The following is a 23,122-nucleotide window of genomic DNA, read 5'->3' as shown; positions in this document are numbered from 1 at the left end:
TTTGTATGCAGCACTCACACAGATGATTATCTTTTTTTTTTTTTTTTTGATTTCATTTATCTCATATTTTAATTCATAATACTTGAGTATATTTCATTTACGTATGTCTTTTATTTTGATAGGTTCAGTACTCGAAGCAATATTAACAAAAGAGGCCTGCAAAAACAAGCTTCCATCTGTGTCAGATTTGCTTTCACATCCGTGGGTGTTGGTTTATTATTATACATTAAAAATACAAAAGTATTTTAAAGAAACTTTCTAGTAACAGTTATTATATTCTGATCTGTTGTATGAATGACATGTGTGAGAGTATTCTAAAGATATTGAAAATAACACACAAAATTCATGGAATTGTTATGTTTAATATTTAATTTAGTGAAATTGTGTAGAGAATCACCTAAGTAAATTCTTCAAGTTAAACAATCCGAGCACATTTATTTGTTTGTATTTTGGAACTAGGGTTCTTTCAACAGCTCTGTGGCACCTCCGTAGCCAGGTGGGAAGGAGCAGCAGTGCGTAGCACACGCTTCTTGATTAGACCATGGTTCGAGCCCATCACCACCAAATATGGAGGATGCGGAAAGGTCAGGGAATGACCACCGCATATCCCGGAGCAGTATGGCCTTAGTTGCTAATGCTCCTAAAAATCAAATAACAAACAAACAGCTCTGTGGCCACCAGCTCTCAGAAGTCGCAGAGAGCTGTTGCTTTTATCTAGGCTCAGGCTACATGTGGATTAACAACAGATTAGCAGTTTGGTTTATTTTTTTGATTTAGATTAATTTCTTGTTATAAATAAATATATATTGTTATAAAAGTTATTTTCTGTGATATTTTGTGTGTTGATTTTTCAAAACACCAAGCTGTTTGAGTGTTTATATTGAGATGTATTCAATTAAATGGCAATGTTTTCAATAAAACAGTTTAATTTTTGCATGTCGTAGATTAATGTCACTTGTAATAATTTGTTCTCATAATTAATTCTTCCTATAATTATTGAAATATTTTTAAGTCAAGCATTATTCATTTTCAACATGTTATTATAAGATATTCAGAAAATTGCATACATAAAACAGTATATGAAATATGCAAAAATTGCATATTTCATATACTGTTTTATGTTTTAAATCTAGCTAATGAACTGTGGGATTTCTTTTGCATTTCAGGTTTTTCAAAATCTCTGCAGGCAATGGAGAGAAGTATCATTTAAAAGTTCCATCACAGTTAAAAGAAAACCTTAGGAAGGCTAAAGAACAAATGGAACTACGCTTAAAAGAGGAACAGAAAATGGTAAGCTCGTTATGTCTGTGTAGTGCTTGGTATTTTGGAAATCTTTATTTGTTTGGAAACTTTAATGAAGAAAAAAATTAATTTGGCCTGTACAAATTAATAGGCTTCGCATCTTGTCCCAATGCTTGTGTCATATCAAACTGACTCATTATTACACTGGCAATGCATGTCAGTTGGGTGTACTGCCTTACCATCTATGTGCTTTTTAATCATGAGCATAACTAAGAATATTGTGAAAATTTGCTTTCAATGAGAAAGTGGTCATTGGAACTAACTTTCATTTGATGTTGTGTTGTAGTGAATAATTTGAAAAAATTTAAGGATGTGTTTGTCAAATTATTATGGGATGGATATTTGAGGAGGGCAGGTTTTTTTTTTGGTTAATGTTATATAAGCTTGCCTCCTAGCATCATTTGTAACTGTTAATACTAATAACTCTTCCCCTCCTGTCCTGTCTGTCTTTTCTGTACACATACTCCCATATTCAAATTCTGCATCTCCTGTATTAGAGTGGCACCAAGTTTTTGATAATTGTTTAATATCAGATATTTTATAAATGGTTTCGGTTGTACACTAAAGGAAATAGTGATCCAATTTTGATCAAAGTTAGTGATAATGTTAAGAGGGATTATAGTAATAAATTATTATATTTTTAGGGATGATTCAGAATTAAAAGAAAGATAAAGTTGTCTATGAACAATTTCTAGAGTTGAAATTACTATTGTTTTAAAAAATTAAACTTTTAAAAAATTTTTGATTAAAATTTATTGTAGTTTTAGGGTAATACCAAGGAGACATTGTTACTTATGTCCTGCTGTGATGGACTTTTAGAGAGGAAAAATAGTTGAACTGTGAGAGGGCAGAATGCTCCATGATAATGCTTCATGATATTGCTGAACAATTTGGATGGGCACTATCTGTACTTCATCATTGTTGGAACACCGGGATGAGGAAGGTGCACATGTTTGAAGACTAGGCACAAGATCTTCCTGAAGCAACTACGAAAGGCAGGACTGGTATATCCAATGGATGTCTTTGGCAAACATGTCAGACACTTTGGCCCAGATTAGGAGCATTGTTGTGCCTCACATATTGACCCCTTGCACACTTCAATTTTTTTTCTGGAAGTTGGGCTGTGATATCAAGTCCCATCAAACTGTTTGCCTCTCAATCCTACTCATTATCAAGAATGTCTCAAGTGTGCCATGCAGTATTCAGTGGGAGGCAGCATAGCATTCAACAGTGTTTAGTAATAAGAGCTGTTTTGGCCTCAGTGGGAGTGATATATAAATGAGGGTCAGAGGTTGCCTGGTGAAGGGGGAGAGAGAGAGAGAGAGAGAGAGAGAGAGAGAGAGAGAGAGAGAGAGAAGAGATTAGACTGCATGAGGGAGAGATACATATATACACATTGCAAACTCCTGGCATGGTTTTGGAAGCCATTGTTAAGAGGAATTATACATGAAAAAATTATACATGAATTAGATATGAAAACAGCTCTCAAGTTAAACTGTCCTAAACACAGTGGTCATCCCATTTTTGAACAAATATGGATAAGGCAATATTCCAACAGGATAATGCCCATTCACATACTTCCAGTATTACCAGATTGGTTCTTCACAGTACAAATATCCTACCATAGCCTGTGAGATAAAGATCTGTCCCAATTAAACATGCCTGGTAAATGTATGTGATTGAAAGGCACATGATCTGAAATTCCATCTCTCAACTGAGAGCTAAAGCAGACCTGGATAACATACCGTAATATGGCATCCAAAACCCCTACAGCTGAAGCATGCCAGAGTTAGCACTTGTATTCAATCACATGGTGATCACACGTGATATTAATTTTCAATAATATAAACATTTTTCATTGATATCTCAAATAATACTTACTATAAATCATTTGACATTTTAATCATTTATTCGTATAATTCCTCTTAACATTATCACTAACTTTGGTCAAAATCAGATCACTCTGCAATCTTCAATCAGAATTTTAAAATCCAGAACTTCTTAAATTGCGGAATTCAAGAATATTTCATGAACATTCTTGAATATGGTGTTAGTCATTTCAGTGGTTATGGCATTAACACCATAGAAAATAAATTTCAGTTGTTTTCCCCGAAATGAGTAAGGTCACATAATGACAATTATGAAGCTAAGTACTACTAAAAGAAGATGTATATTGAAATTCTCCAAAAGTTGCATAATAACAAGTTGGTGATTAGCTTTCATGTGATTGTTTTGTTATTAGCATTTGAATTCTCTATGATGTGAAGACTAAATAAAATTGAAAATGTTTTATTTATATTGTCACTCCAATAAGGGAATTTTTAAATGTAAGAGAATCTAGGTGTTTAGATTTAAAACCTTAGATGTGATTATTTAATACTAAGCAGGCACAGCAGAAAAAGTCATACAAGCAGGCACACTATTGCATTGCATGCAGAACAATATTTTTATGAAAAGAGGGGAAAAAAATTGTTTAAAATGACTTTAAAATATTATTCTTTATTCTGAACAATATTGGATAATAAGGAAAAATATTTTTGGTAAAGCAGTCTTGTTATCCAAAACTAATTTCTGATAAACAGCATTATGTAGTGAACAAAATTGAAGCTTAAATCAACTGAGAAACATAATATGCAGTTCATATAAAAATAACATAGTATATAATAATTTTCATTGCCACTTCAAGCATGTGTTAAACTGTATTTTGATTTCTTTTTCAAATGTCTGTTCTTATAGATCAGACATAGTAAAAGGCTATCTAAGGCTTATGCCCATTTTACTTCGGAGGAGGAAAAGAAGAAACGGCAAAATGAATGGAAAAAGGTAAGTGAATACTTACATTTTCAGATCTATGGAATATATTGTATTTATCCAAAATTAAGAATTTTTTTTTGTATTAGGCAAAAGTTCAAAGCCTATTTAATTCTCTGAATTTAAAAAGGTTAAAAGATTAAAGGTTAATGTGTGAAAACATTAATAAAAGACTGTGTTTAAAATTCTCAACACTAGTGTTGTTAAATAATACAGACTTCAGAATTAATTTTATAAAATCTAAAAATAACACACTGTTGGCATATTGACAGACTATATATCTGTATGTTATGTAAAAACTGTTTTGTATTAAAGGTATTATAAGTTGTAATCTGTGATGTTATACAGAAAATATTCTTACGTAGTATAGTACCATGTAGAAAAAAATCAAGTGCAATATTTAGCTTTTTTTTTTTTTTCTAGTGCAAATTCTTGCCTTTGTAAATTCAAATTTTGCTAGCACTGTACTTGCAAAGCATAGCTGATTGCTGACAATGTTTTGTTATTTTTTTTATATATATATATATATATATATATCCATTATTTTAAATTAAACAAAACATAAGCCAGCAGTATGGCAAAAACTGTAGAGCGAAAATTAACATAAAAATAACCCAAATAAACACTCGAACGAAAAGAAAAATAGATATAAATAGTAGCCCAGAAACCCTAATATAATTTCGATCTTTAAATCCAATTAACAAAAACTATACAAATTTTAGAATAATGCCAATTAGTTATTAATTTAGCGGTACCCCCCCGAGAGGTACCAGTTCCGAAAGACGTGAAATATCACCCAAAAAGGAACTACCAAATTTATTTTAATTTTTATTATAATTTAATTTTCGTCAACATTTAATATAATTCAATAGTAATGGGTCGATATGCTAATTTAGCAACGCCAGTGACGCCATCTATTTTCTTTTTTTCTTCAATATAAGCTGATTCAGCTTACAGTATGTCAGTAGTGTGGCTCTGCTTTAGAGTGCTGTCTGTTCTATAGTTTATTTTCGCTGCATAAGGACCACCGCCATGCAAATCCTCTGCATTGGTTGATCTATCGGAGAATGGTAGGGTGGTTTGGTTCTTCGATATTTCCGCCTTTGCGATGTTTTGTATGACGATTGAAATGCAGCGATTCCATGACCATTATTGGCCTCGTGGTCCTCTGTCGATATGGGGCATGATGGTCAGTCTATTTTATTTTAGTTTATTTTGATTTGGTTATCGTTTGGTAGTTCCTTTAACCCTTTTTGGGTGATATTTCACGTCTTTCGGAACTGGTACCTCTCGGGGGGGTACCGCTAAATTAATAACTAATTGGCATTATTCTAAAATTTGTATAGTTTTTGTTAATTGGATTTAAAGATCGAAATTATATTAGGGTTTCTGGGCTACTATTTATATCTATTTTTCTTTTCGTTCGATTGTTTATTTGGGTTATTTTTATGTTAATTTTCGCTCTACAGTTTTTGCCATACTGCTGGCTTATGTTTTGTTTAATTTAAAATAATGGATGTATTTCAGCTTCATATGGAGGAATTGCATGTCGCTGCCTCTAATGAATGCTTAATCATTTATTTATTTATTATAATTTAATTTTATTTAATATAATTCAATGATAGTATATATATATATATATATATATATATACGCACTCTCACCAAAAGTTTGGAATCGCATTTCATTTTTCATTTTCAAAGTTTTTATTAAAATAGGATATGGAGACTGGCAGTTTTAATAAAAACTGCCAGTCTCCTTGGCAAAAAAACTAGATGTTTCATATAAAGGAGTACAAACTATTATTTTTTGACAGTTCAAGGAGATTTACAATTTAAAGGACAAACCACAATCAGAATAAACCAACCAAGAAACATAATATATAATGTGTAATAATGAAAGCACAAGATAACACCATAACACTGATTTTGAAATGCAATTGTCTACTTGCTATGCCTGAAATCCAAGCTGAGTTCGATAGGAATAGACAAAACTCCCATGCCTGCATCTACTGTAAAAATTTGTCTTAAACAAGCAGGATTTCGTAGTTGAGTAGTGGTCCGAAAACCCTTACTAAAATTGGAAAATCAAAAGAAACTTTTGGCTTGGTCTAAGAGCCATCAACATCGGACCATTGAAGAGTGGAAAAATATACTGTGGTTGGATGAATCCAAATTTTAAATTTCTGGCTCTGAGTGTAGGGTTTATGTGAGATGATCAACTGAAATAAAAATGTGGTATATTTTTTAGTGCCTACATTGGTGGTTCCATCAATAGCATTAGTAGTGGTTATATGGTGCAAAAAAGCAAGCCAGGTCACGAAGGCAGATTATGAATAGTCTGGCTAAGAATGCAAAGAAAACTATGAAAGAATTCTTTGCTTATATTAGCACTAGAAGGAATGAACCACATTAGCCCTCTAGATGTGAGTAGCATATCTATTGAAAATTCTGTTTAAATTGCTGACAAACTGAATAAATATTTTGCACTAAATATTTTACAATAAATGTTTTAAGAAATTTTTATGGATAGGAATATGAGAAGACAGAAGGTGATTATGAATGGATACTGCTCTTCTTGGATTAATGGATCCCTTAGGATTCATTGCTGGTCCCCTTATTTTCAGTACATATTAATGGTATTGAAAGTATATCAAGTTTAATATCTAAGTTTGCTGATGATATAAAGGTTGGCAGAGTGGTTATTACAGAAATCAGGATGTGTGGTACTGCAACAAGATCTAGAGAAATTAGGCAGGTGTGCTGAGAAGTGGCATTTGAGATTTATTGATAAATGCAGTGTACTGCATATCGGAATCAGTATTCCAAGAATAACATGAATTGGGTGGTACCAGACTCAAGGCAGTAAAGATTAGACCTCACCTTGAGTGCTGTACAGGTCTGAAGGCTTCATTTTAGGATTGATGTGGATTTGTTGGTACAGGTGAAGAGAAGAGCAACAAAATTAGTCAAGCACACAAACGGGTGCTCTTACCAAGAAAAACTTTAGCTCTGTGAATTGCAGTATCTGGAAAGTAGGCACCTGCAAGGAGATTGAAGTGTTTAAGGCTTTACATGGTTTGAGTAAACTGCTGGCAACATCCTTACTCATTCCTAAAATGATACACATAAGGTAGGTAATGTAAATTTAAATATATTTAATTTCTATTAGGTGTTTTCTGGATAGATGTCAAAAATTTGCTTTCAGCCACAGAGTTATTGTTAGAACAAACCTCCATCTGGTGTTGTGGAAGTGGGAAGTTTGAATAAATATAAGAAAGATAGACAGATTTTTAGAGGAGATAGATAGATGATGTGGGTAGTGTTTTTTTGTTGTGGTGGGGATGATAATGTACGAGCTTGCATAATTTGCCTCTACTAATTCTAATATGCAGTATGAGCATTACCTTTGGTTAGATGGAGTAAAGTAAGAGTTTTGAAAAAAATTTGGACTCGAAAGAGTAACTCCTGTCTGGGCCACATACAGCCAGGCCTCGCATAATGCGAGTTCGATTAACGTGTTTTTCAGTTACTGCTATTTGAAAAAATTATACAACTTTTCACTTTACACGATTCAAATTTTTTTTTTATGTGATAGTTGAAAAGGTGTGAATCATGCATTAAGCTTACCGCTCGTCAGACGGGCAATAAATAAATATTTGCCTGCTTGTTTGTCTCCTGCTAATAAAGTCAATGCAGACTTGCATTTAAAAATTCTAATTTTTAAATGACCCAGATGAAAATGATACCGTGAAGAGATAAAGGTAAAAGAACTAGATGAAATCTTTCGTATTGCAGAGAACCTCAGACAAAAGGTTTGAGGTTCTCTGCGATATTTATTTCACCAGGGCCCAGAAAAGATTGTCTGCTATCAGAAATTGATTGATGAAAAGAGAAAGTCAGCACTGTCCAAACGACTCTGTTCAAATATTTCCATAACAAATTGTTTCTTCATTGTGTATTTTATGTCAGAGGTTCCCAAACTTTCTCGGTTCATGGCACCCTTAGTGTCTCAGTAATTTTTTCACGGCACACCTAAACCAAAAGAAATACCTAACAGTTCTGTTTATTAAGTAGTTAGGTCCAAACAATTTAATAAGAAATGTAGAAACTGTGAACTACCTTGAGCTAGTAGTTTGTGTGGTGTCTGACAGATGTTGAGTATCGCTGTGTTTCCCTCGAAAATTTAAAATATTCCACGGCGCACAGTTTGGGAACTGCTGTTTTATGCAATAAACAATTAATTCCATAATTATTATCATTATCTTTTACATGGTATACAGTTAAAAAGTTATTTAAAAGGCATTTTTAAATTTTTTTATAGACATTCCTGAAGGTCAAGGACCAATTACAATTTTTATTATTGATTATTATATTCGATTAACGCATTTCCGCTTTGCGCAATGTGCTCGCAGGATGAATTAATCACATTAATTGAGGTCAGCCTGTAACTATTTCTGATGAGCATTTTTTTAGGTGCAGGTATATTATAGACCTAACAAATCTCTCAAGTTGAAAGACTGAACCATCAATAGAATTTGCTAGATTACTTTTTATGATCAATACACCACCATTTGTTAAACAATTTTTTTTAAATATTATAAAAATATAAATAATTATAAATGAATTATATATATATAATTTGTTTTTTAAAATAAATTGAGTTGACTTTATCTGATTTATTAAAACCATGATAAGTTAAAAAGAAATATTCAATGCATTTTTATTTAATAATGGACTAAACTATTTTACCCTGAAAGTATATCCTTTTGACACTTGTGTCAAATAGTTCTTAATAGTTGAAGTTTTTCTCATGCACACGCATCTGAATGAACATAAACTTATGCCGTTTCCTGCCAGCCCATAATAAGAATTGTGAAAACTCTTAATGGAATCTAATATCAGAGACAAAACTCTTCTTTGGTTCAATGTCTTTTAGTTTAATAAATTTGTAAGCCCATAATATATCTGCCTCTATAAAAACAAGCTTGTTGAGAATGATTATATGGTCCAGCATGTATCATTTCCTAACCATATTATATTCCTGTATATTTTTTCTTATAGTTAATAACTTTCAATTGATGAATTTTTAAAATTTATTTTGTTTTTAGATGTTCCTCTGTGACCTTGTGGGACTAATTGACAAATTCTTCTTACATCTTGAAGTGTTAGGTTTAAGGAATTTTAGGTTTTCAACCAGTTCTTGGTGTGATTTTGATACTGTTGATAACATTGGTCAACAAGGTTTTGTTAACATGGGTGAAAGTAATATTTTTTGTTAATTTTTATGTGCTCATTATGAATATGACAGTAAAAAGTTTCTATCACGTCACATTTTTTAGAAAAATGCAAAAATTTAAAAAAACATAGCTTTAAAATCAATGAAATCGTCCAACATCGCACTCTGTACCTTTCCTGGTCAAATTTATTTTAACAAAAGAGATATATATATCTGTGTTGTTTAATGGTATACTCAGTGCTTTTTTTGGGACGGTACAGCGTACCGGCACCTTTATTAATAGTGACGTGTGTCATTTGGATACAGTGCACTTCGAAATTTGTAATATTCCATAAATTTTTTTCATATGTTTACCTACTATTCAAATAAGTTTAAATTTATTTAACTAAATTTGCATTTTTTACTGTCTTATTGGTAATATATTTCTTTATAAAACTGTATAACCATTTTTATAATTCTAAATTACTCAGTCGGACCTCTGTTTAACGAAGTCCTTTTATAGCAAATTATTTTGACTTTCCCGTGGAAGTTACATTTAAAATACTTTCCGTTGAGCAAAGAAAATTTTCATATAGTTGAACGGATTAGGAGAGAATTAACTCGGTACGCACTGTTCACATTTCTGGCCTTTAGGCAATTAGTCCTGCTGCACGAATTCAGAGAGCTAAAGCATTCTACAACTTAGTGGTACCTGGTAAAATCTATCCGACCATCTGTCCCACATACGGAGGAGTCGCAGTAGTCACAGAGAAGTAAGATATGTTACTACTCTGTGGCGCTAGAGAAGAGAGTGAGCAGATCAAGGTGTATTCCCAGTGGGCTCTGGCCCACCTTCTACTGCACTGGTGTCCAACCTTTTCCCCATACAGTGGCCATATTCAAAGTTAGATTTCTTTAGTGTGTTACATTTTCTATATCTTGTTAAAGTAAAATTGAAAATATCCGAAAATTTTATAAAGTACAATACACAATTACATTTACTGACACATTTAATGAGATTTTTTTTTGATAATTAACAAAATTTAAAATGCTGTTTTAGTTCACCTTCCTCACTAGCCATAGGTTGGACACCTCAATCAACTGTAAGTGCCCCGTTCGAGAATTAGGAGGGAGTGATTTTCTTTAACCCCGACGAATAATCATCTGTTGTTTCGCAGAAGTGCGTTATCCACATTTTTCCGTAAATTTTCCCTATCTCTGTTTACATGTTCACAGTACCTGTATATCCGAATGACACCGACATTTTGGACAGTTTCAAAAAAAAAGACAAGAAAAGAAAAAATTAAAATTTAAGTAATAGTGACAATACTGATGATGAGAGATGGAAAACGAGAACAACGAAGGTATTAATCCTTCTAAACATGAATTGTTGGTCCAAGCGAAGTTAGAAAATTGTCAATTAGGTTACAGTTAAACGAAAGAGATGCAGTTCGTGGATTTCGCGGATACCTAATTGATAAGAAAGTTTCGGAAGAATTGAAGAATTTGATGAATGCTCTGAGTACAATACCAATTTCATCGAGTGAATGTGAACGAGGATTTTCAGAAATGAATCTGATTGCCAGCCCAACCAGCACTTCGTTGATGACAAAAACAGTTTCTTCACTACTGTTTCTTAAAATTGTAGACCTGCCGCTGACCCGCTTCGATCCAGCAAAATATGTCGATTTGCTGCTTCGGAAACATCATTCAGCAACCGACACACAAAGAGGAAGAAAAGAAGTCGGCTGGCGACCCACATGCAGCTCTTTTAACACGTAACTGCGGTTTAATTTTACAGTTCACATGAAGCACAATTTGAAATGGAGTTAAGAGGACGTAAAAATTAAAGACGTGGAGTGCAAGATTAAAATGCCTTAAAACTGAAATTGAAGATTTGGAGAGGCAAAAGGCTGCCCTTGCAATTCTACACAAATGGACTGCGATAGATGAGTTTAAAATGCAGACCAAAATGTGTTTGATGCGTGGACTAGCTTACCGGACCCATATATAAATTTGAAAATATTTGCATTTGGACTTCTCTCAGTTTTTGGTTCAACTTATTTCTGCAAGCAAATATTTTTGAACATGAACTATGTTAAAAATAAATCAAGAAACCATCGTCTGAACAATGCGGGCATGTTTAAAGTTCAGCATGTTTATTTACGACATACTCGCATGAAGTTGAGAGACTCACTCAAGAAGTTCATCAGCAAAAGTCACATTAATTTGTACCTATTTGGATGTTTGTTACGTTTTTTCAGTATTAATAAATAATATTTCAAAAAATATATATTTTTTAATAAACACCTTCTCACTCTATTCCATTTCTTAAAAAACTCTTCTTCCCCCTCCTCCCAGCTTGAGCTGAGGTGTGGCTCTTCGGATTCTCTCTCTTTTTTTTTTTTTTTAATTAGATCAAAAATGGCTCTTCACTCAAAAAGGTTGCCGACCCCTGGCATAGGGTGTCGGATGAGAACTTAATAAAAATTTGGGATATTCTATAAAAACTTTATTACGAAATTATTTTTACTTATGTTATTATTTTTTACTTATTTTTTTATATAAGAATAAGAACTCTTTATTATATACTTGAATAATATTGAATATTATATACTTGAATAATATTGAATATTATATACTTGAATAATAAATTTATGCTTAATAAACTGTGTTAATATGCTTAATTTGTTTTTCTTATTCTAAAAACATTACTGGTACTACTAAAGTAACAATATCGGGAAAAAAATTTGTAGAGTACTTTTCATATCCTTTTAATTTTCAATTTTTCCCGATAGCAAAGAATGAGTACCGGCACCTATTTTTTTTACAAAAAAAGCACTGGGTATACTAATACCTCTTAAGTTTTATGGCCCCAAGCAGTGGCTGCTCTGAGTTATATTGCTATAATCCTTATTATGAAGTAGCATGTTTGGACCCTACTATATTTACGGTGGCTGGGCATCTCTATGAAAGACAACTTGTTTACAAGCTGTCTTTAGCCCTTAAATGTACATTTTTGGGGTTAGTTTCGATTTGTGAGATCTAGTGGTAGGTTGTGGTGTTTTAAAGTTCTGTTTTGTTCTTGTGAAAACTCACGAAATGGAGCAAAAGTGCTGTGTGTGTGTGTGTGTGTGTGTGTGTGTGTGTGTGTGTGTGTGTGTGTGTGTGTGTGTGTGTGTGTGCGTGTGCGTGCGTGCGTGCGTGCATTAATTTGCCAAACAGGTTTTACTATGTTTGTGGACAATTTACAGTGAAGTTGCGCGCCTCCGTAGCCAGGTGGGAAGGAGCAGCAGTGCATAGCGCACACTTCTTGATTAGACCGGGGTTTGAGCCCGTCACCACCAAATACGGAGGATGCGGAAAGGTCAGGGAATGACCACCGCATATCCCGGAGCAATATGGCCTTAGTTGCTAATGCTCCTAAAAACCAAATAACAACAACAACAACAGTGAAGTTGCAATGTCAGTCAATCACAGACAAGGTGAAACAAGCTTATTATTTTTATTTTGGTTGCCACGTGGGTGATCAAGATAAAAGGTTGGCAGCTCATATGTGCTTTATAACATGCTATGTAAATCTGACTGAATGGATGAAGGGGAAGAATTCTGAAATGCCTTTTGCTGTTCTGATGATCCGAGCTGAGAACCAACAAGTCACCTTGAAGATTGTTACTTCTACCTCACAAATACTAAGGTGTTTTCAAGGGAAAAGAGAGTTAAAATAAAATACCCCAATAAGACCAGTGCCACACACACCGGAACTCCTTATTCCTATTCCTCCACCTAGTTGTGAAAAAAATCACTATTCCAGAAGAAGAGCAAGAGTCATTAGAGCCCATACCTGCCCCCTCAATGTCTGCAGATCTCTTTGTTACAATCCTGAAAATGACAAAACCACACACTTAATTGAGCAAAGTGAACTTGATTTGGTTAGGCATTTAAATGTTTCAAAGCAACAGGCTGAGCTATTAGGATCTAGGTTGCAACAGTGGAATTTGCTGGCATAAACCATGCCAGCAAATTCTGTGTTTAGAAACCGAAATGAAAAGTTTACAGGTTATTATCAAATGGCAGGTTCTCTTTCTGTCTGTAAACAGATTGATGGATGAACTAGGGCTTGAACACAATCCTGAAGAATGGAAATTATTCATCAATTCTCTAAAACTCAGTTTAAAAGCAATTTTGATATATAATGATAATATCAAACTCAGTGGCTATGAAAGAAACCTATGATAGCATATCATTGCTGTTAAATGCCTTAAACCAGTAGTTCCCAAACTACTGAGATCTATGGACCCTTTCAAAAATCATAAAAGTTTGTGGACCCCTATATATAACATATGCATATATATGGTCGACCACAGTTTTGCAGACCCCTGGAAACTGGTCTGCAGACCCCCAGTTTGGGAAACACTGCCTTATAAACTATAAGAAATATTGTTGGAAAATCTGTGGAGTTTTAAAGTAATCACTTTGTTGCCTCGACTACATGGTTTTATTGTTTCATGTGTTTATGGAATAGTTGAGCAATAGAACATCATTATATTGTGAAGGAATGGCCCATCAGAGAAGAATACATTTCCGGGATACTCAACATCAAATGCACGCCTTTAGTGAAACCTGAAATGGTGCTTCTCTCGCCTTTGCACATTAAGTTGAGTCTCATGAAAAATTTGGAAATGTTCTGGACAAAAATAATGAAGGTTTCAAGTATTTAAAAAGCCAGTTTCCAAAAATTAGTAATGCCAGGTTGAAGGAGGGTATATTTGTAAGTCCACAAATTAGATGGCTTTTAAAGGGAAAAAAATCTTTGAAACTGAACTTAATGCCACTTAATTAGCTGGATGGAAATCCTTCAGAGCTGTTGTTAGTGGGTTTTTAGGGAATAAAAAAGTAGAGAACTATAAAGAGTTGATAGAATTGTTGCATAATTATCAAAAATTCGGATGCTGAATGTCGCTGAAGATACACTTCCAACATTCACACCTGAATTCTTTCCAGACAACTTAAGATCTGTCAGTGATGAGCAGGGGAGAAATGATTCCACCAAGAATCCACACAATGGAGCAGAGGTACCAAGAATGATGGGATCCAGCAATGATGGGTGACTATTGCTGGTTTCTGATAAGGGAGGACCATTCTGCTCATAAGAGGGAAAAATAACTGTAAGTAGTAAGATTTCCCATTTTTTGCCTCCACTTTTGTCAGTCAGTTGCTTACTTAAATCCAAATAGGTGTTTATAAAGTTTAAGTATGTTATTTTTTATCCATTTGGAAAGTTTATTGGTCGTCATTTCTTTTACAAGAAAAGTAGTCAAGTACATTTAGATAAGTAAAAATTCACAATTTTTGGAAAAAAAGGAGCACAAACAAAAAGGAACATGAAAATGTGACGTGCTACGAACTTTCTACTGTCATTTTCTTTTCAGCACATGCAATTTAGTCAAAATCAGTTGATTTTGTTCATGTTATCGAAAAAAAAGTTTACAATTGTTAGCTAGTGTAATTTTTTAGTGGTTTCACACTTTCTTAGTACCAGATTTGGTGGCTTCATCTCTCTCTTCTTTTTTTTTTTTTTTTTTTGCTCTTTGTTCATATTTGTGGCCTTCCTTCTGGAGTTTAACTTTTCTACACTTAAAAGTGATTGCTCGATTACTTTAATTGCCTTTGGTGGCATTTTATAAACTTAATGCATGAAGTAGTAAATATTTTAAGAATAATGTTAGTCCAAGCACTGATATATTACATATAATTAATCATAAAATTATGTATTACATAAATGTAAAAAATGCCCACTTGGGGACATTGGGAGTGATGTGACACAAATAGGCTATGGCAGTTGCAGCTATAAAAATATATACAGGCACTCCCCTGCTTATGTGCAAACTTAAAAAAAAAATTGTGGCGCCTCCGTAGCCAGGTGGGAAGGAGCAGCAGTGCATAGCACATGCTTCTTAATTAGACCAGAGTTCGAGCCCGTCACCACCAAATACAGAGGATGCGGAAAAAGTCAGGGAATGATCACCGCATATTCCCAGAGCAACATGGCCTTAGTTGCTTAGTTGCTCTTAAAAATCAAAAAAAAAAAAAAAAAAATCTTTGAAATATATTTTGCATCCTGTAGGAATAAATGGAGGTATCATGAAAACATCGCAATGTGAACCCAATAACACATTGTGTTTTTTTTTTTTTTTTTTTTTTGGTAATTCGTTCCAAGACCTCGGGAGTTGAAATTTTCACTATATAAAACTATGCTATTTATCTCTCTAAAAGGTAATTTTTATAATGGAAATTGCACTACACTTTCATCGTTATCATATGTTCCATTATAAGAATCAATTTTGAATGCCTTGGTGATATTTTTATAAAACACATTTCTAGAGGTCACTACCATAAAACAATTTGCAATTTCTAGTTTATTGGGCTTTTCTGTTAGCGCAATCTATTATATACTGGTAGTATACTCAATCTTACTGCATTTGCAATAATACTGATAACTGGAATTGTGGGTTTTTACATTACAGTATTATGGTGAAATGAGTTTCCCCTTCACTGAAATTTTCAATCATATAAAAAAACAAATAAATTTTCAGTCTTCTCTTCATTCCTATTTACTTATTACAATGGTGAAGGGAAAGGGACCAACGGAAATTGCAAGTTCTGGCAGTGCTAAGAAACTAAACAAAATTGATTTCGAAATAAAGATCCGATTAATTAAGAAGTACGAAGAAGGACAAAGTTTGTCATCTGTTGCGCAGAATTCCAGATCCTGTTGCTGCTGCAACAGGATCTAGAAAGGTTGAGCAGATGGGCTGAGAGGTGGCAAATGAAGTTTAACATTGACAAATGTAAAGTACTACACATGGGAAACAGCAACCCCAGAGCAACGTATCAACTCTGTGGTACTACACTGACAGTGGTAGAGAATGAAAGGGACTTGGGGGTGGTTGTGCAGGCAGATATGAAGTTCTCTGAGCAGTGCAGACGGGCTGCAAGAGTAGCTCATGGAGTATTGTCAATGATATACAGGAATTTTTCCAGCAGGGATAAGGAGGTGATTATTCCATTGTATAAGGCGATGGTCAGGCCACACCTAGAGTACTGTATACAGGTCTGGAGGCCTCATTTCAAGAAGGATGTAGATCTGTTGGAATGAGTACAGAGAAGGGCAACAAGATTAGTGAATGGAACAAAGGGGTGCTCTTACGAAGAAAGGCTTAAGTTTTGCAAATTACAGTGTCTGGAGACTAGGCACCAGCGAGGTGATCTGACAGAGGTGTATAAAGCCTTGAATGGTTTAAGCATGCTCAATGCTGATGGGATTCTTCCTCTAGCTCAGAAAAATCACCTGAGAGGGCATAAATTCAAATTGAGGAAAGACAGATGTAGGATAGACGTGCGGAAATTTGCCTTTAGCCAGCGGGTGGTTGGTTGGTGGAACAGACTTCCATCCCTTGTGGTGGAGGTTGATAGCCTAAATAAGTTTAAGGCTCAGCTGGACAGGTATTTTGAACGAACAGAGGGGTGAAGTGGAAGTGGTTTTTTTTTTTTTTTTGGCTGATGCTGCATAAGCTTGCTTTCTTGCATCAAATGCCTCTACTAATGCTAATGCTAATTAGGCATTGCTGATTTAATAGCTATTTTGAAGGACAGTGCATGTATAAAAGAACATATTAAAGGATCAACAGTGATCACAAACCAGCGTTCAGGTACTATATCGAAGATGGAAAAGCTATTAATAATATAGATGGAAAATCAGATTCAGCAGCAATTGCCCCTGAATCTAAAGGCTATTCAAGCAAAAGCAAGAAGGATTTATGAAGGTATTAAGGATAAGTACAGCGAACCCCAACCCAACCCAAGTTCATGACAAGCAACGGGTGGTTTAATAGGTTCAAGCATCATGTTGGTTTCCAAAACATTGTGGAGGAGAAATTGTTGAAGATAAACACAAGAAAGGCACCTGGGGTGGATGGGATCTATCCAGTTATATTAAAGGAGGCAGCAAAGGAAGTAAGCAAACCCTTAGTCATAATTATAAGAGCTTCTTTGGATCAGGGAAGCTACCCATAGACTGGAGATGTGCAAAAAAAAAAGAAGTAAAGTGCAGCCATTATCAACCCACTGCAGGGTGGAAGCCTCCTCAACAATTCATGCTGAGGGAAATGGACCATAATCTGCCACGCTGGTCCAGTGCGGGTTGGCAGATCGACCGTATTCAGCAGTCAGGGGCTTGAACCCCGGTCTACTCAAAGAGCGTGTGCTACTGCACTCCCGCTCCTGCCCACTCGGCTACGGAGATGTGCAAATGTGACCCCAATTCACAAAGGAGGATCCACGGCTGACATAAGTAATTATAGACCTGTGAGTATAACTTCTTTTCCCAGAAAATTAATGGAGGCACTGGTTAAAGAAGCACTGCAGGATCATCTAGACAAGACTTCAGTTATAGCTCAGACACAGCATGGTTTTGTTAAGGGAAAGTCTTGTCTTACCAGTTTGATTGGATACTATGATGCGTCACAAAAGAACTGGATGCAGGGAATAACTTTGATATTATATACTTGGATCTTAGAAAGGCTTTTGATACGGTTGCACATGGAAGACTTCTGCACAAATTGAAGCAGTGTGGCATTGGAGGCAAATTGCTGCATGGATAAAGGGGTGTTTGAGAGGTAGAAGACAGAGAGTGGTAATCAATGGACACTGTTCATCGTGGACTGATGTTATTAGTGAGTCCCTCAAGGTTCAGTGTCGGGTCCATTATTGTTTTCTGTATTTATAAATAATATTGATGATGGTATATCAAGCTTAATGTCCAAGTTTGCAGATGATACAACGGTTGGCAGGGTTGTTAAGGACACTACTGACGCTATGCTGCTGCAACAGGATCTGGAAAGGTTGAGCAGATGGGCTGAGAGGTGGCAAATGAAGTTTAACATTGACAAATATAAAGTACTACATATGGGAAACAGCAACCCCAGAGCAACATATCAACTCTGTGCTACTACACTGACAGTGGTAGAAAATGAAAATGACCTGGGGGTAATTGTGCAGGCAGATACGAAGTTCTCTGAGCAGTGCAGACGGGCTGCAAGAGTAGCTCATGGTGTCTTGTCAATGATATACAGGAATTTTTCTAGCAGGGATAAGGAGGTGATTATTCCCTTGTATAAGGCAATGGTTAGGCCACACCTTGAGTACTGTATACAGGTCTGGAGGCTTCATTTCAAGAAGGATATAGAGCTGCTGGAACGAATACAGACAAGGGCAACAAGATTAGTGAATGGAACAAAGGGTTGCTCTTACAAAGATAGGCTTAAGTTTTGCAAATTACAGTGCCTGGAGACTAGGCACCAGCGAGGTGATCTGATAGAGGTGTATAAAGCTTTGAATGGTTTGAGCATGCTCAGTGCTGATGGGATTCTTCCTCTTGCTCAGAATAATCACCTGAGGCGGCATAAATTCAAATTGAGGAAAGACAGATGGAGGATAGATGTGCGGAAATTTGCCTTTAGCCAGCGGGTAGTTGGTTGGTGGAAAAGACTTCCATCCCTTGTGGAAATTGATAGCCTAAATAAATTTAAGGCTCAGCTGGACAGGTGTTTCGAACGAACAGAGGGGTGAAGTGAAAGTGTTTTTTTTTTTTTTTGACTGATGCTGCATAAGCTTGCTTTCTTGCATCATATGCCAATGCTAAAGTATGTGGTGTAGTTGCCAGTGACAATTCTGCAGCTGCAGAGAAATTTTGTGATGTATTAGAAAAAAAAACCCCTTCTAAATCTCCACAGCCCTCAACTTCTGCAGGATTAGCTCTCCAGTTGATAAGCTATCAACTGGAGAGTTAATTCTGGCAACGATGCCCAAAAGGTAAAACTTGCTGATGTTATGCATCTCCTCTCTCTTTTTATAATTTTGAAATTTTTGCAATTTTGTACACTTGTAATTTTTCCTGCACATGAGATAAAAAAAATTGAATAAATAATTCTATTTACATGTTTGTCAAACATTTCTTTTTTGCTTCAATCAAATTCAGCACTCAAATGTTGTGAGTGCTGCATAAGCATTTAGGGAAATTCCGACTTACGTAGCGTTCCGCGGAATGCAACCCTTACGTAAGTCGGTCAGTGGTTGTACATGAAATGAAATGGAAATAAAGTGTTGCAAAATGACACTTTTTGACCTGAAAATGTGCTTTTCATTAACTAGCATTTTTTTATGTGAAACATCCTTTGGGGCACTCAACTGAGTAAATCTGATCGGTCATGAAAAATGCATCATGGAAGTGACGTCATTTGCAGCTTCCGCCAGAAGCGCTTCCTGCACTGCTACCACTAGTCTTTGCCGAGTGCTCACTAGTAGTGTGATTAGAGTGCATGATGCATTTTTCGTGACTGGTATGATATCTCAAGTTCTAGGGAACTGATTTACAAAACTCAAACAGCATTTGTTTTCATTTTGCCAAACTGAATTAGAAAAACATAATAAAACAAACAGAAATACATGTGTGTGTGTGTGTGTACCTTGTATGTACAAAAGATGTTTTATTTTATGAAAACATCCTTTGCTTAGAAGAGGTTAGCGAAATCCAAGCCTGTTTACCCATTTGATTGTAACCATTTGTTGAGTAGTATGATTACAACAAACAAATTGTCAACAGTTTCTTTTTTTGTCTCGCATTTTTGTTCCATTCCTTTGTTAGGTGCCACTATAGAAGTTTTCACATCGATAATTTTGGAAAAGGTGTTCAATGATGCCAAAGTCAAGCACAGAGCTTTCTCGGGAGTATTGAGCAAGAATGAATTCGACAAGACCTAAGAAAATAAAGAAAGGTAGCAATGAGTGTGTGTGTGTGTGAGAACAAAAAAACTATCAAGATTGCTTAAAAGACAAACAGAAAATTGAGCATTGGATTTAGCAGTGCCTTCAACTAGCAAGCTGCTCTATCAAACAATGATGTACCTGAAGTGAGTATTAATTATGTACAATTGAACATTTCTCCAATTGCAATGCAAATGAGTTTAAATGATCAAGCTCCTTTTCCTTACACAGACTACTATTTACATAAGAACACACATCAAGAGTTTGAAAGGAGATTTATGAAAAATCATTTCTGCTGTGTATGCTACATTTGTGATCACTATGGTTTGAAAACGACACAAAGAAACCACCTGCTAAAGACACACACCATTGATACGCACTGTATTTCCTGATGTTGACATTGATAGGATCCTTGTGTATAATAGCTGTAGAGGATAACTTAAGAACACCACCATTCCAGTGCTATCTAAGTTGAGTGGCTTGGTCTACTGAAAAATTCCATCGCATTTACTGAAGTTGGGTTTAATGACAGAGAGGCTCATTTCTTCTTACTTACCATTCATGGATAAGGTGCCTGAGACATGCATACAGACAATACAACATTCTGGCCAAGATCAATATGCCTGTTTCAGTCAACACGATTATCCATCACTTGCCAAAGGAGATTGATGACAATCATTGTATAAATGTACAGGCGCCTCCGTAGCCAGGTGGGAAGGAGCAGCAGTGCGTAGCACACGCTTCTTGATTAGACCGGGGTTCGAGCCCGTCACCACCAAATACGGAGGATGCGGAAAGGTCAAGGGAATGACCACCGCGCATTCCCGGAGCAATATGGCCTCAGTTGCTAATGCTCCTAAAAAAAAAAAAAAAAACAACAAAAAAAAAACAACAACATAAATGTACATATAAAATGTAGGAAAATACAAGTCCAACTATTTGATTGGGTTAGTAAGAAAACGAGTGGTTAAAGCGTGGCTTCAGTATTTGGTCAACATGCCTCTCTATTGATGGTATCAAATCAAGATAGATTGGTTATTCTTTGATGACAGTCATGTGTAAATTAATTTGGCAAAGGACGACATAAGTGCAACGGTTCCTATCAAAGAAAGTCTCATCGCCCAACAAATGTTGTGGAGCGACAATAAATATCTTAGAATTTCCCCAAGAGGAAGTAATGTACTGCAGAGCTTACTATTTGATGAGCATGCAGAGGAACTGTCCTTTCCCAGCATTTATCTTGGACAATTCAGAACGTCAGAGAGAAATTGTGTGACTGCATTTGTGATGGCAACAAGCGAGCTCAGATGATCTGAACAATACGGTGTATTCCATATCATTTCCTTTATGTACCAATGAAGATAAAGAAATTGAGAATGAGAGACTATTTTATGGTGGCTTTCAAATACATAGGTAAAGATACTAAACTGACCTGCATGCAAATTCAATCCAAAGAATACATTAACAGCTGCATCGCAAACAATTTGGCCTTTCTAAGGACAATTCCGAATTAAACCTACAATTTTTTTGACTCTAAGAGCCAATGAAATTGGTTGGCTGCACTTGCTTCAGCTATTGTACAAGTTACAGAATAATGTGCATGATATTAGTGAAGATGACATGAGCGACATGGACTTCATGCAGAAGGCAACACAAGTGAATGAAGATGCTGTAACTTGTGCAACATACTTCAAGGAGATTGTGGATGCAATTATCAATATATTGCAGTTGAAACGTTATAGCCCATTTGGTCAATTTTTTTAAGTGCATAGAATTTGAACATCGCGGTAGTCCACACGCGCACATTTTGCTGTGGCTAAATAACACTCCTAAAGATCTTTTGAGCTAGAACAAAGAAGATGCCATCGCAGCGATCCACAAGTTAGTGTCTGTCTCCACTAGTGAGGCTTCGGAGAGCAAGCTTCAAACTCACAAACGTACAAGAAAATAACGTCAGATAAATGACAGACTTGTTGATTTGAAGCACCATTCATACCTTGTCACTCGACCACTATCTTACACCCATGCCTAAGATAGACAGCTGCAAAGTAAAATACAGCGCTCATTTCAAGAAGATGTGGCAAAATCTAGACGATAATTATGCTGACATTGATGACTTCTTCAGGACGATTGATGTAAACTCCTATAACTAATTACTTGGATGTGCTCAGAGCTGGCATAAATTTACCCTAGGTATTTCTGAAATGCCAAAAGAGTGAGAAGTGGCACAATCAGTTCAAACCATTTGTCTATAACATTTTGAAATCAAACGCCAACATCTAGTTCATTACAGAGGAATACTCTTGCACTGCATGTGTCATCAAGATGAACAGGGATCAGCAATTTATAGCAACAGATCCTTACAATCACGAACAAGCACCCAGATTTCGACATTGTTGAAATCATGAGAAAACTATCCATCGACATGTTCAACAGCATCGAGATCACAAGTCAAGAAGCTACGTCAGCCATGTTGGAGAGCTCTGCGGTGGTAGTTTGCAATCCCACTGTTTGGCCGATCAAGTGACAGAGTTAGGAAGTTCAATAAGGAGATGAATGAGGAGAACCTTGCAGAGGATTCGTGTTACATATGGAAAGAAAATTGGTTTGACAAATATGAGGAGACCACACTACTTGGATCATGTTACTCTGTCGTGCTTTGTTATAAATTACACATGCAGTGCTAATGGGATCTGCAAGAAACAACTATCCACGCATAATACGCTATCGAAACTATGACATGGCTCAGGATCTCAACGAGCTGCACATTCCATTTTGCATTGAGGAATCAGAGATGGCATATGTCAAGGTTTATGACGACAATGAAGAGTTCATACTAGAACACTGTAAATTGTATGAATCAGACATGGAATGATGGAAATTGGTGACGATGGCGACCCTGACAAAGCAACTACGAGAAGAAGACCTCTTTTGAGAGTTTTACATTCATCCAGACAGCTAGATGAAT

At 35.5% G+C, this 23,122-nt stretch overlaps 1 protein-coding gene across 1 annotated transcript in view; it reads left to right on the top strand.

Annotated features, from left to right (window-relative positions):
• LOC150086896 (PX domain-containing protein kinase-like protein) overlaps positions 1-23,122 on the top strand; it is a 257,528-nt gene that overhangs the window by 164,505 nt on the left and 69,901 nt on the right. The window contains exons 11-13 of the mRNA XM_090372315.1: positions 123-201; positions 1,167-1,290; positions 4,039-4,125. Coding sequence (XP_090228441.1) covers positions 123-201; positions 1,167-1,290; positions 4,039-4,125 — 290 coding nt within the window. The remainder of the gene's footprint in view (positions 1-122; positions 202-1,166; positions 1,291-4,038; positions 4,126-23,122) is intronic.

This window comes from Mastigoproctus giganteus, chromosome 4 (genome assembly GCF_048544385.1).
Source record: "Mastigoproctus giganteus isolate SK-2022 chromosome 4, ASM4854438v1, whole genome shotgun sequence".
Taxonomy (NCBI): domain Eukaryota; kingdom Metazoa; phylum Arthropoda; class Arachnida; order Uropygi; family Thelyphonidae; genus Mastigoproctus; species Mastigoproctus giganteus.
Note: the sequence above shows the minus strand (reverse complement) of the source record. Positions and strands in the feature narration are given on the sequence as shown.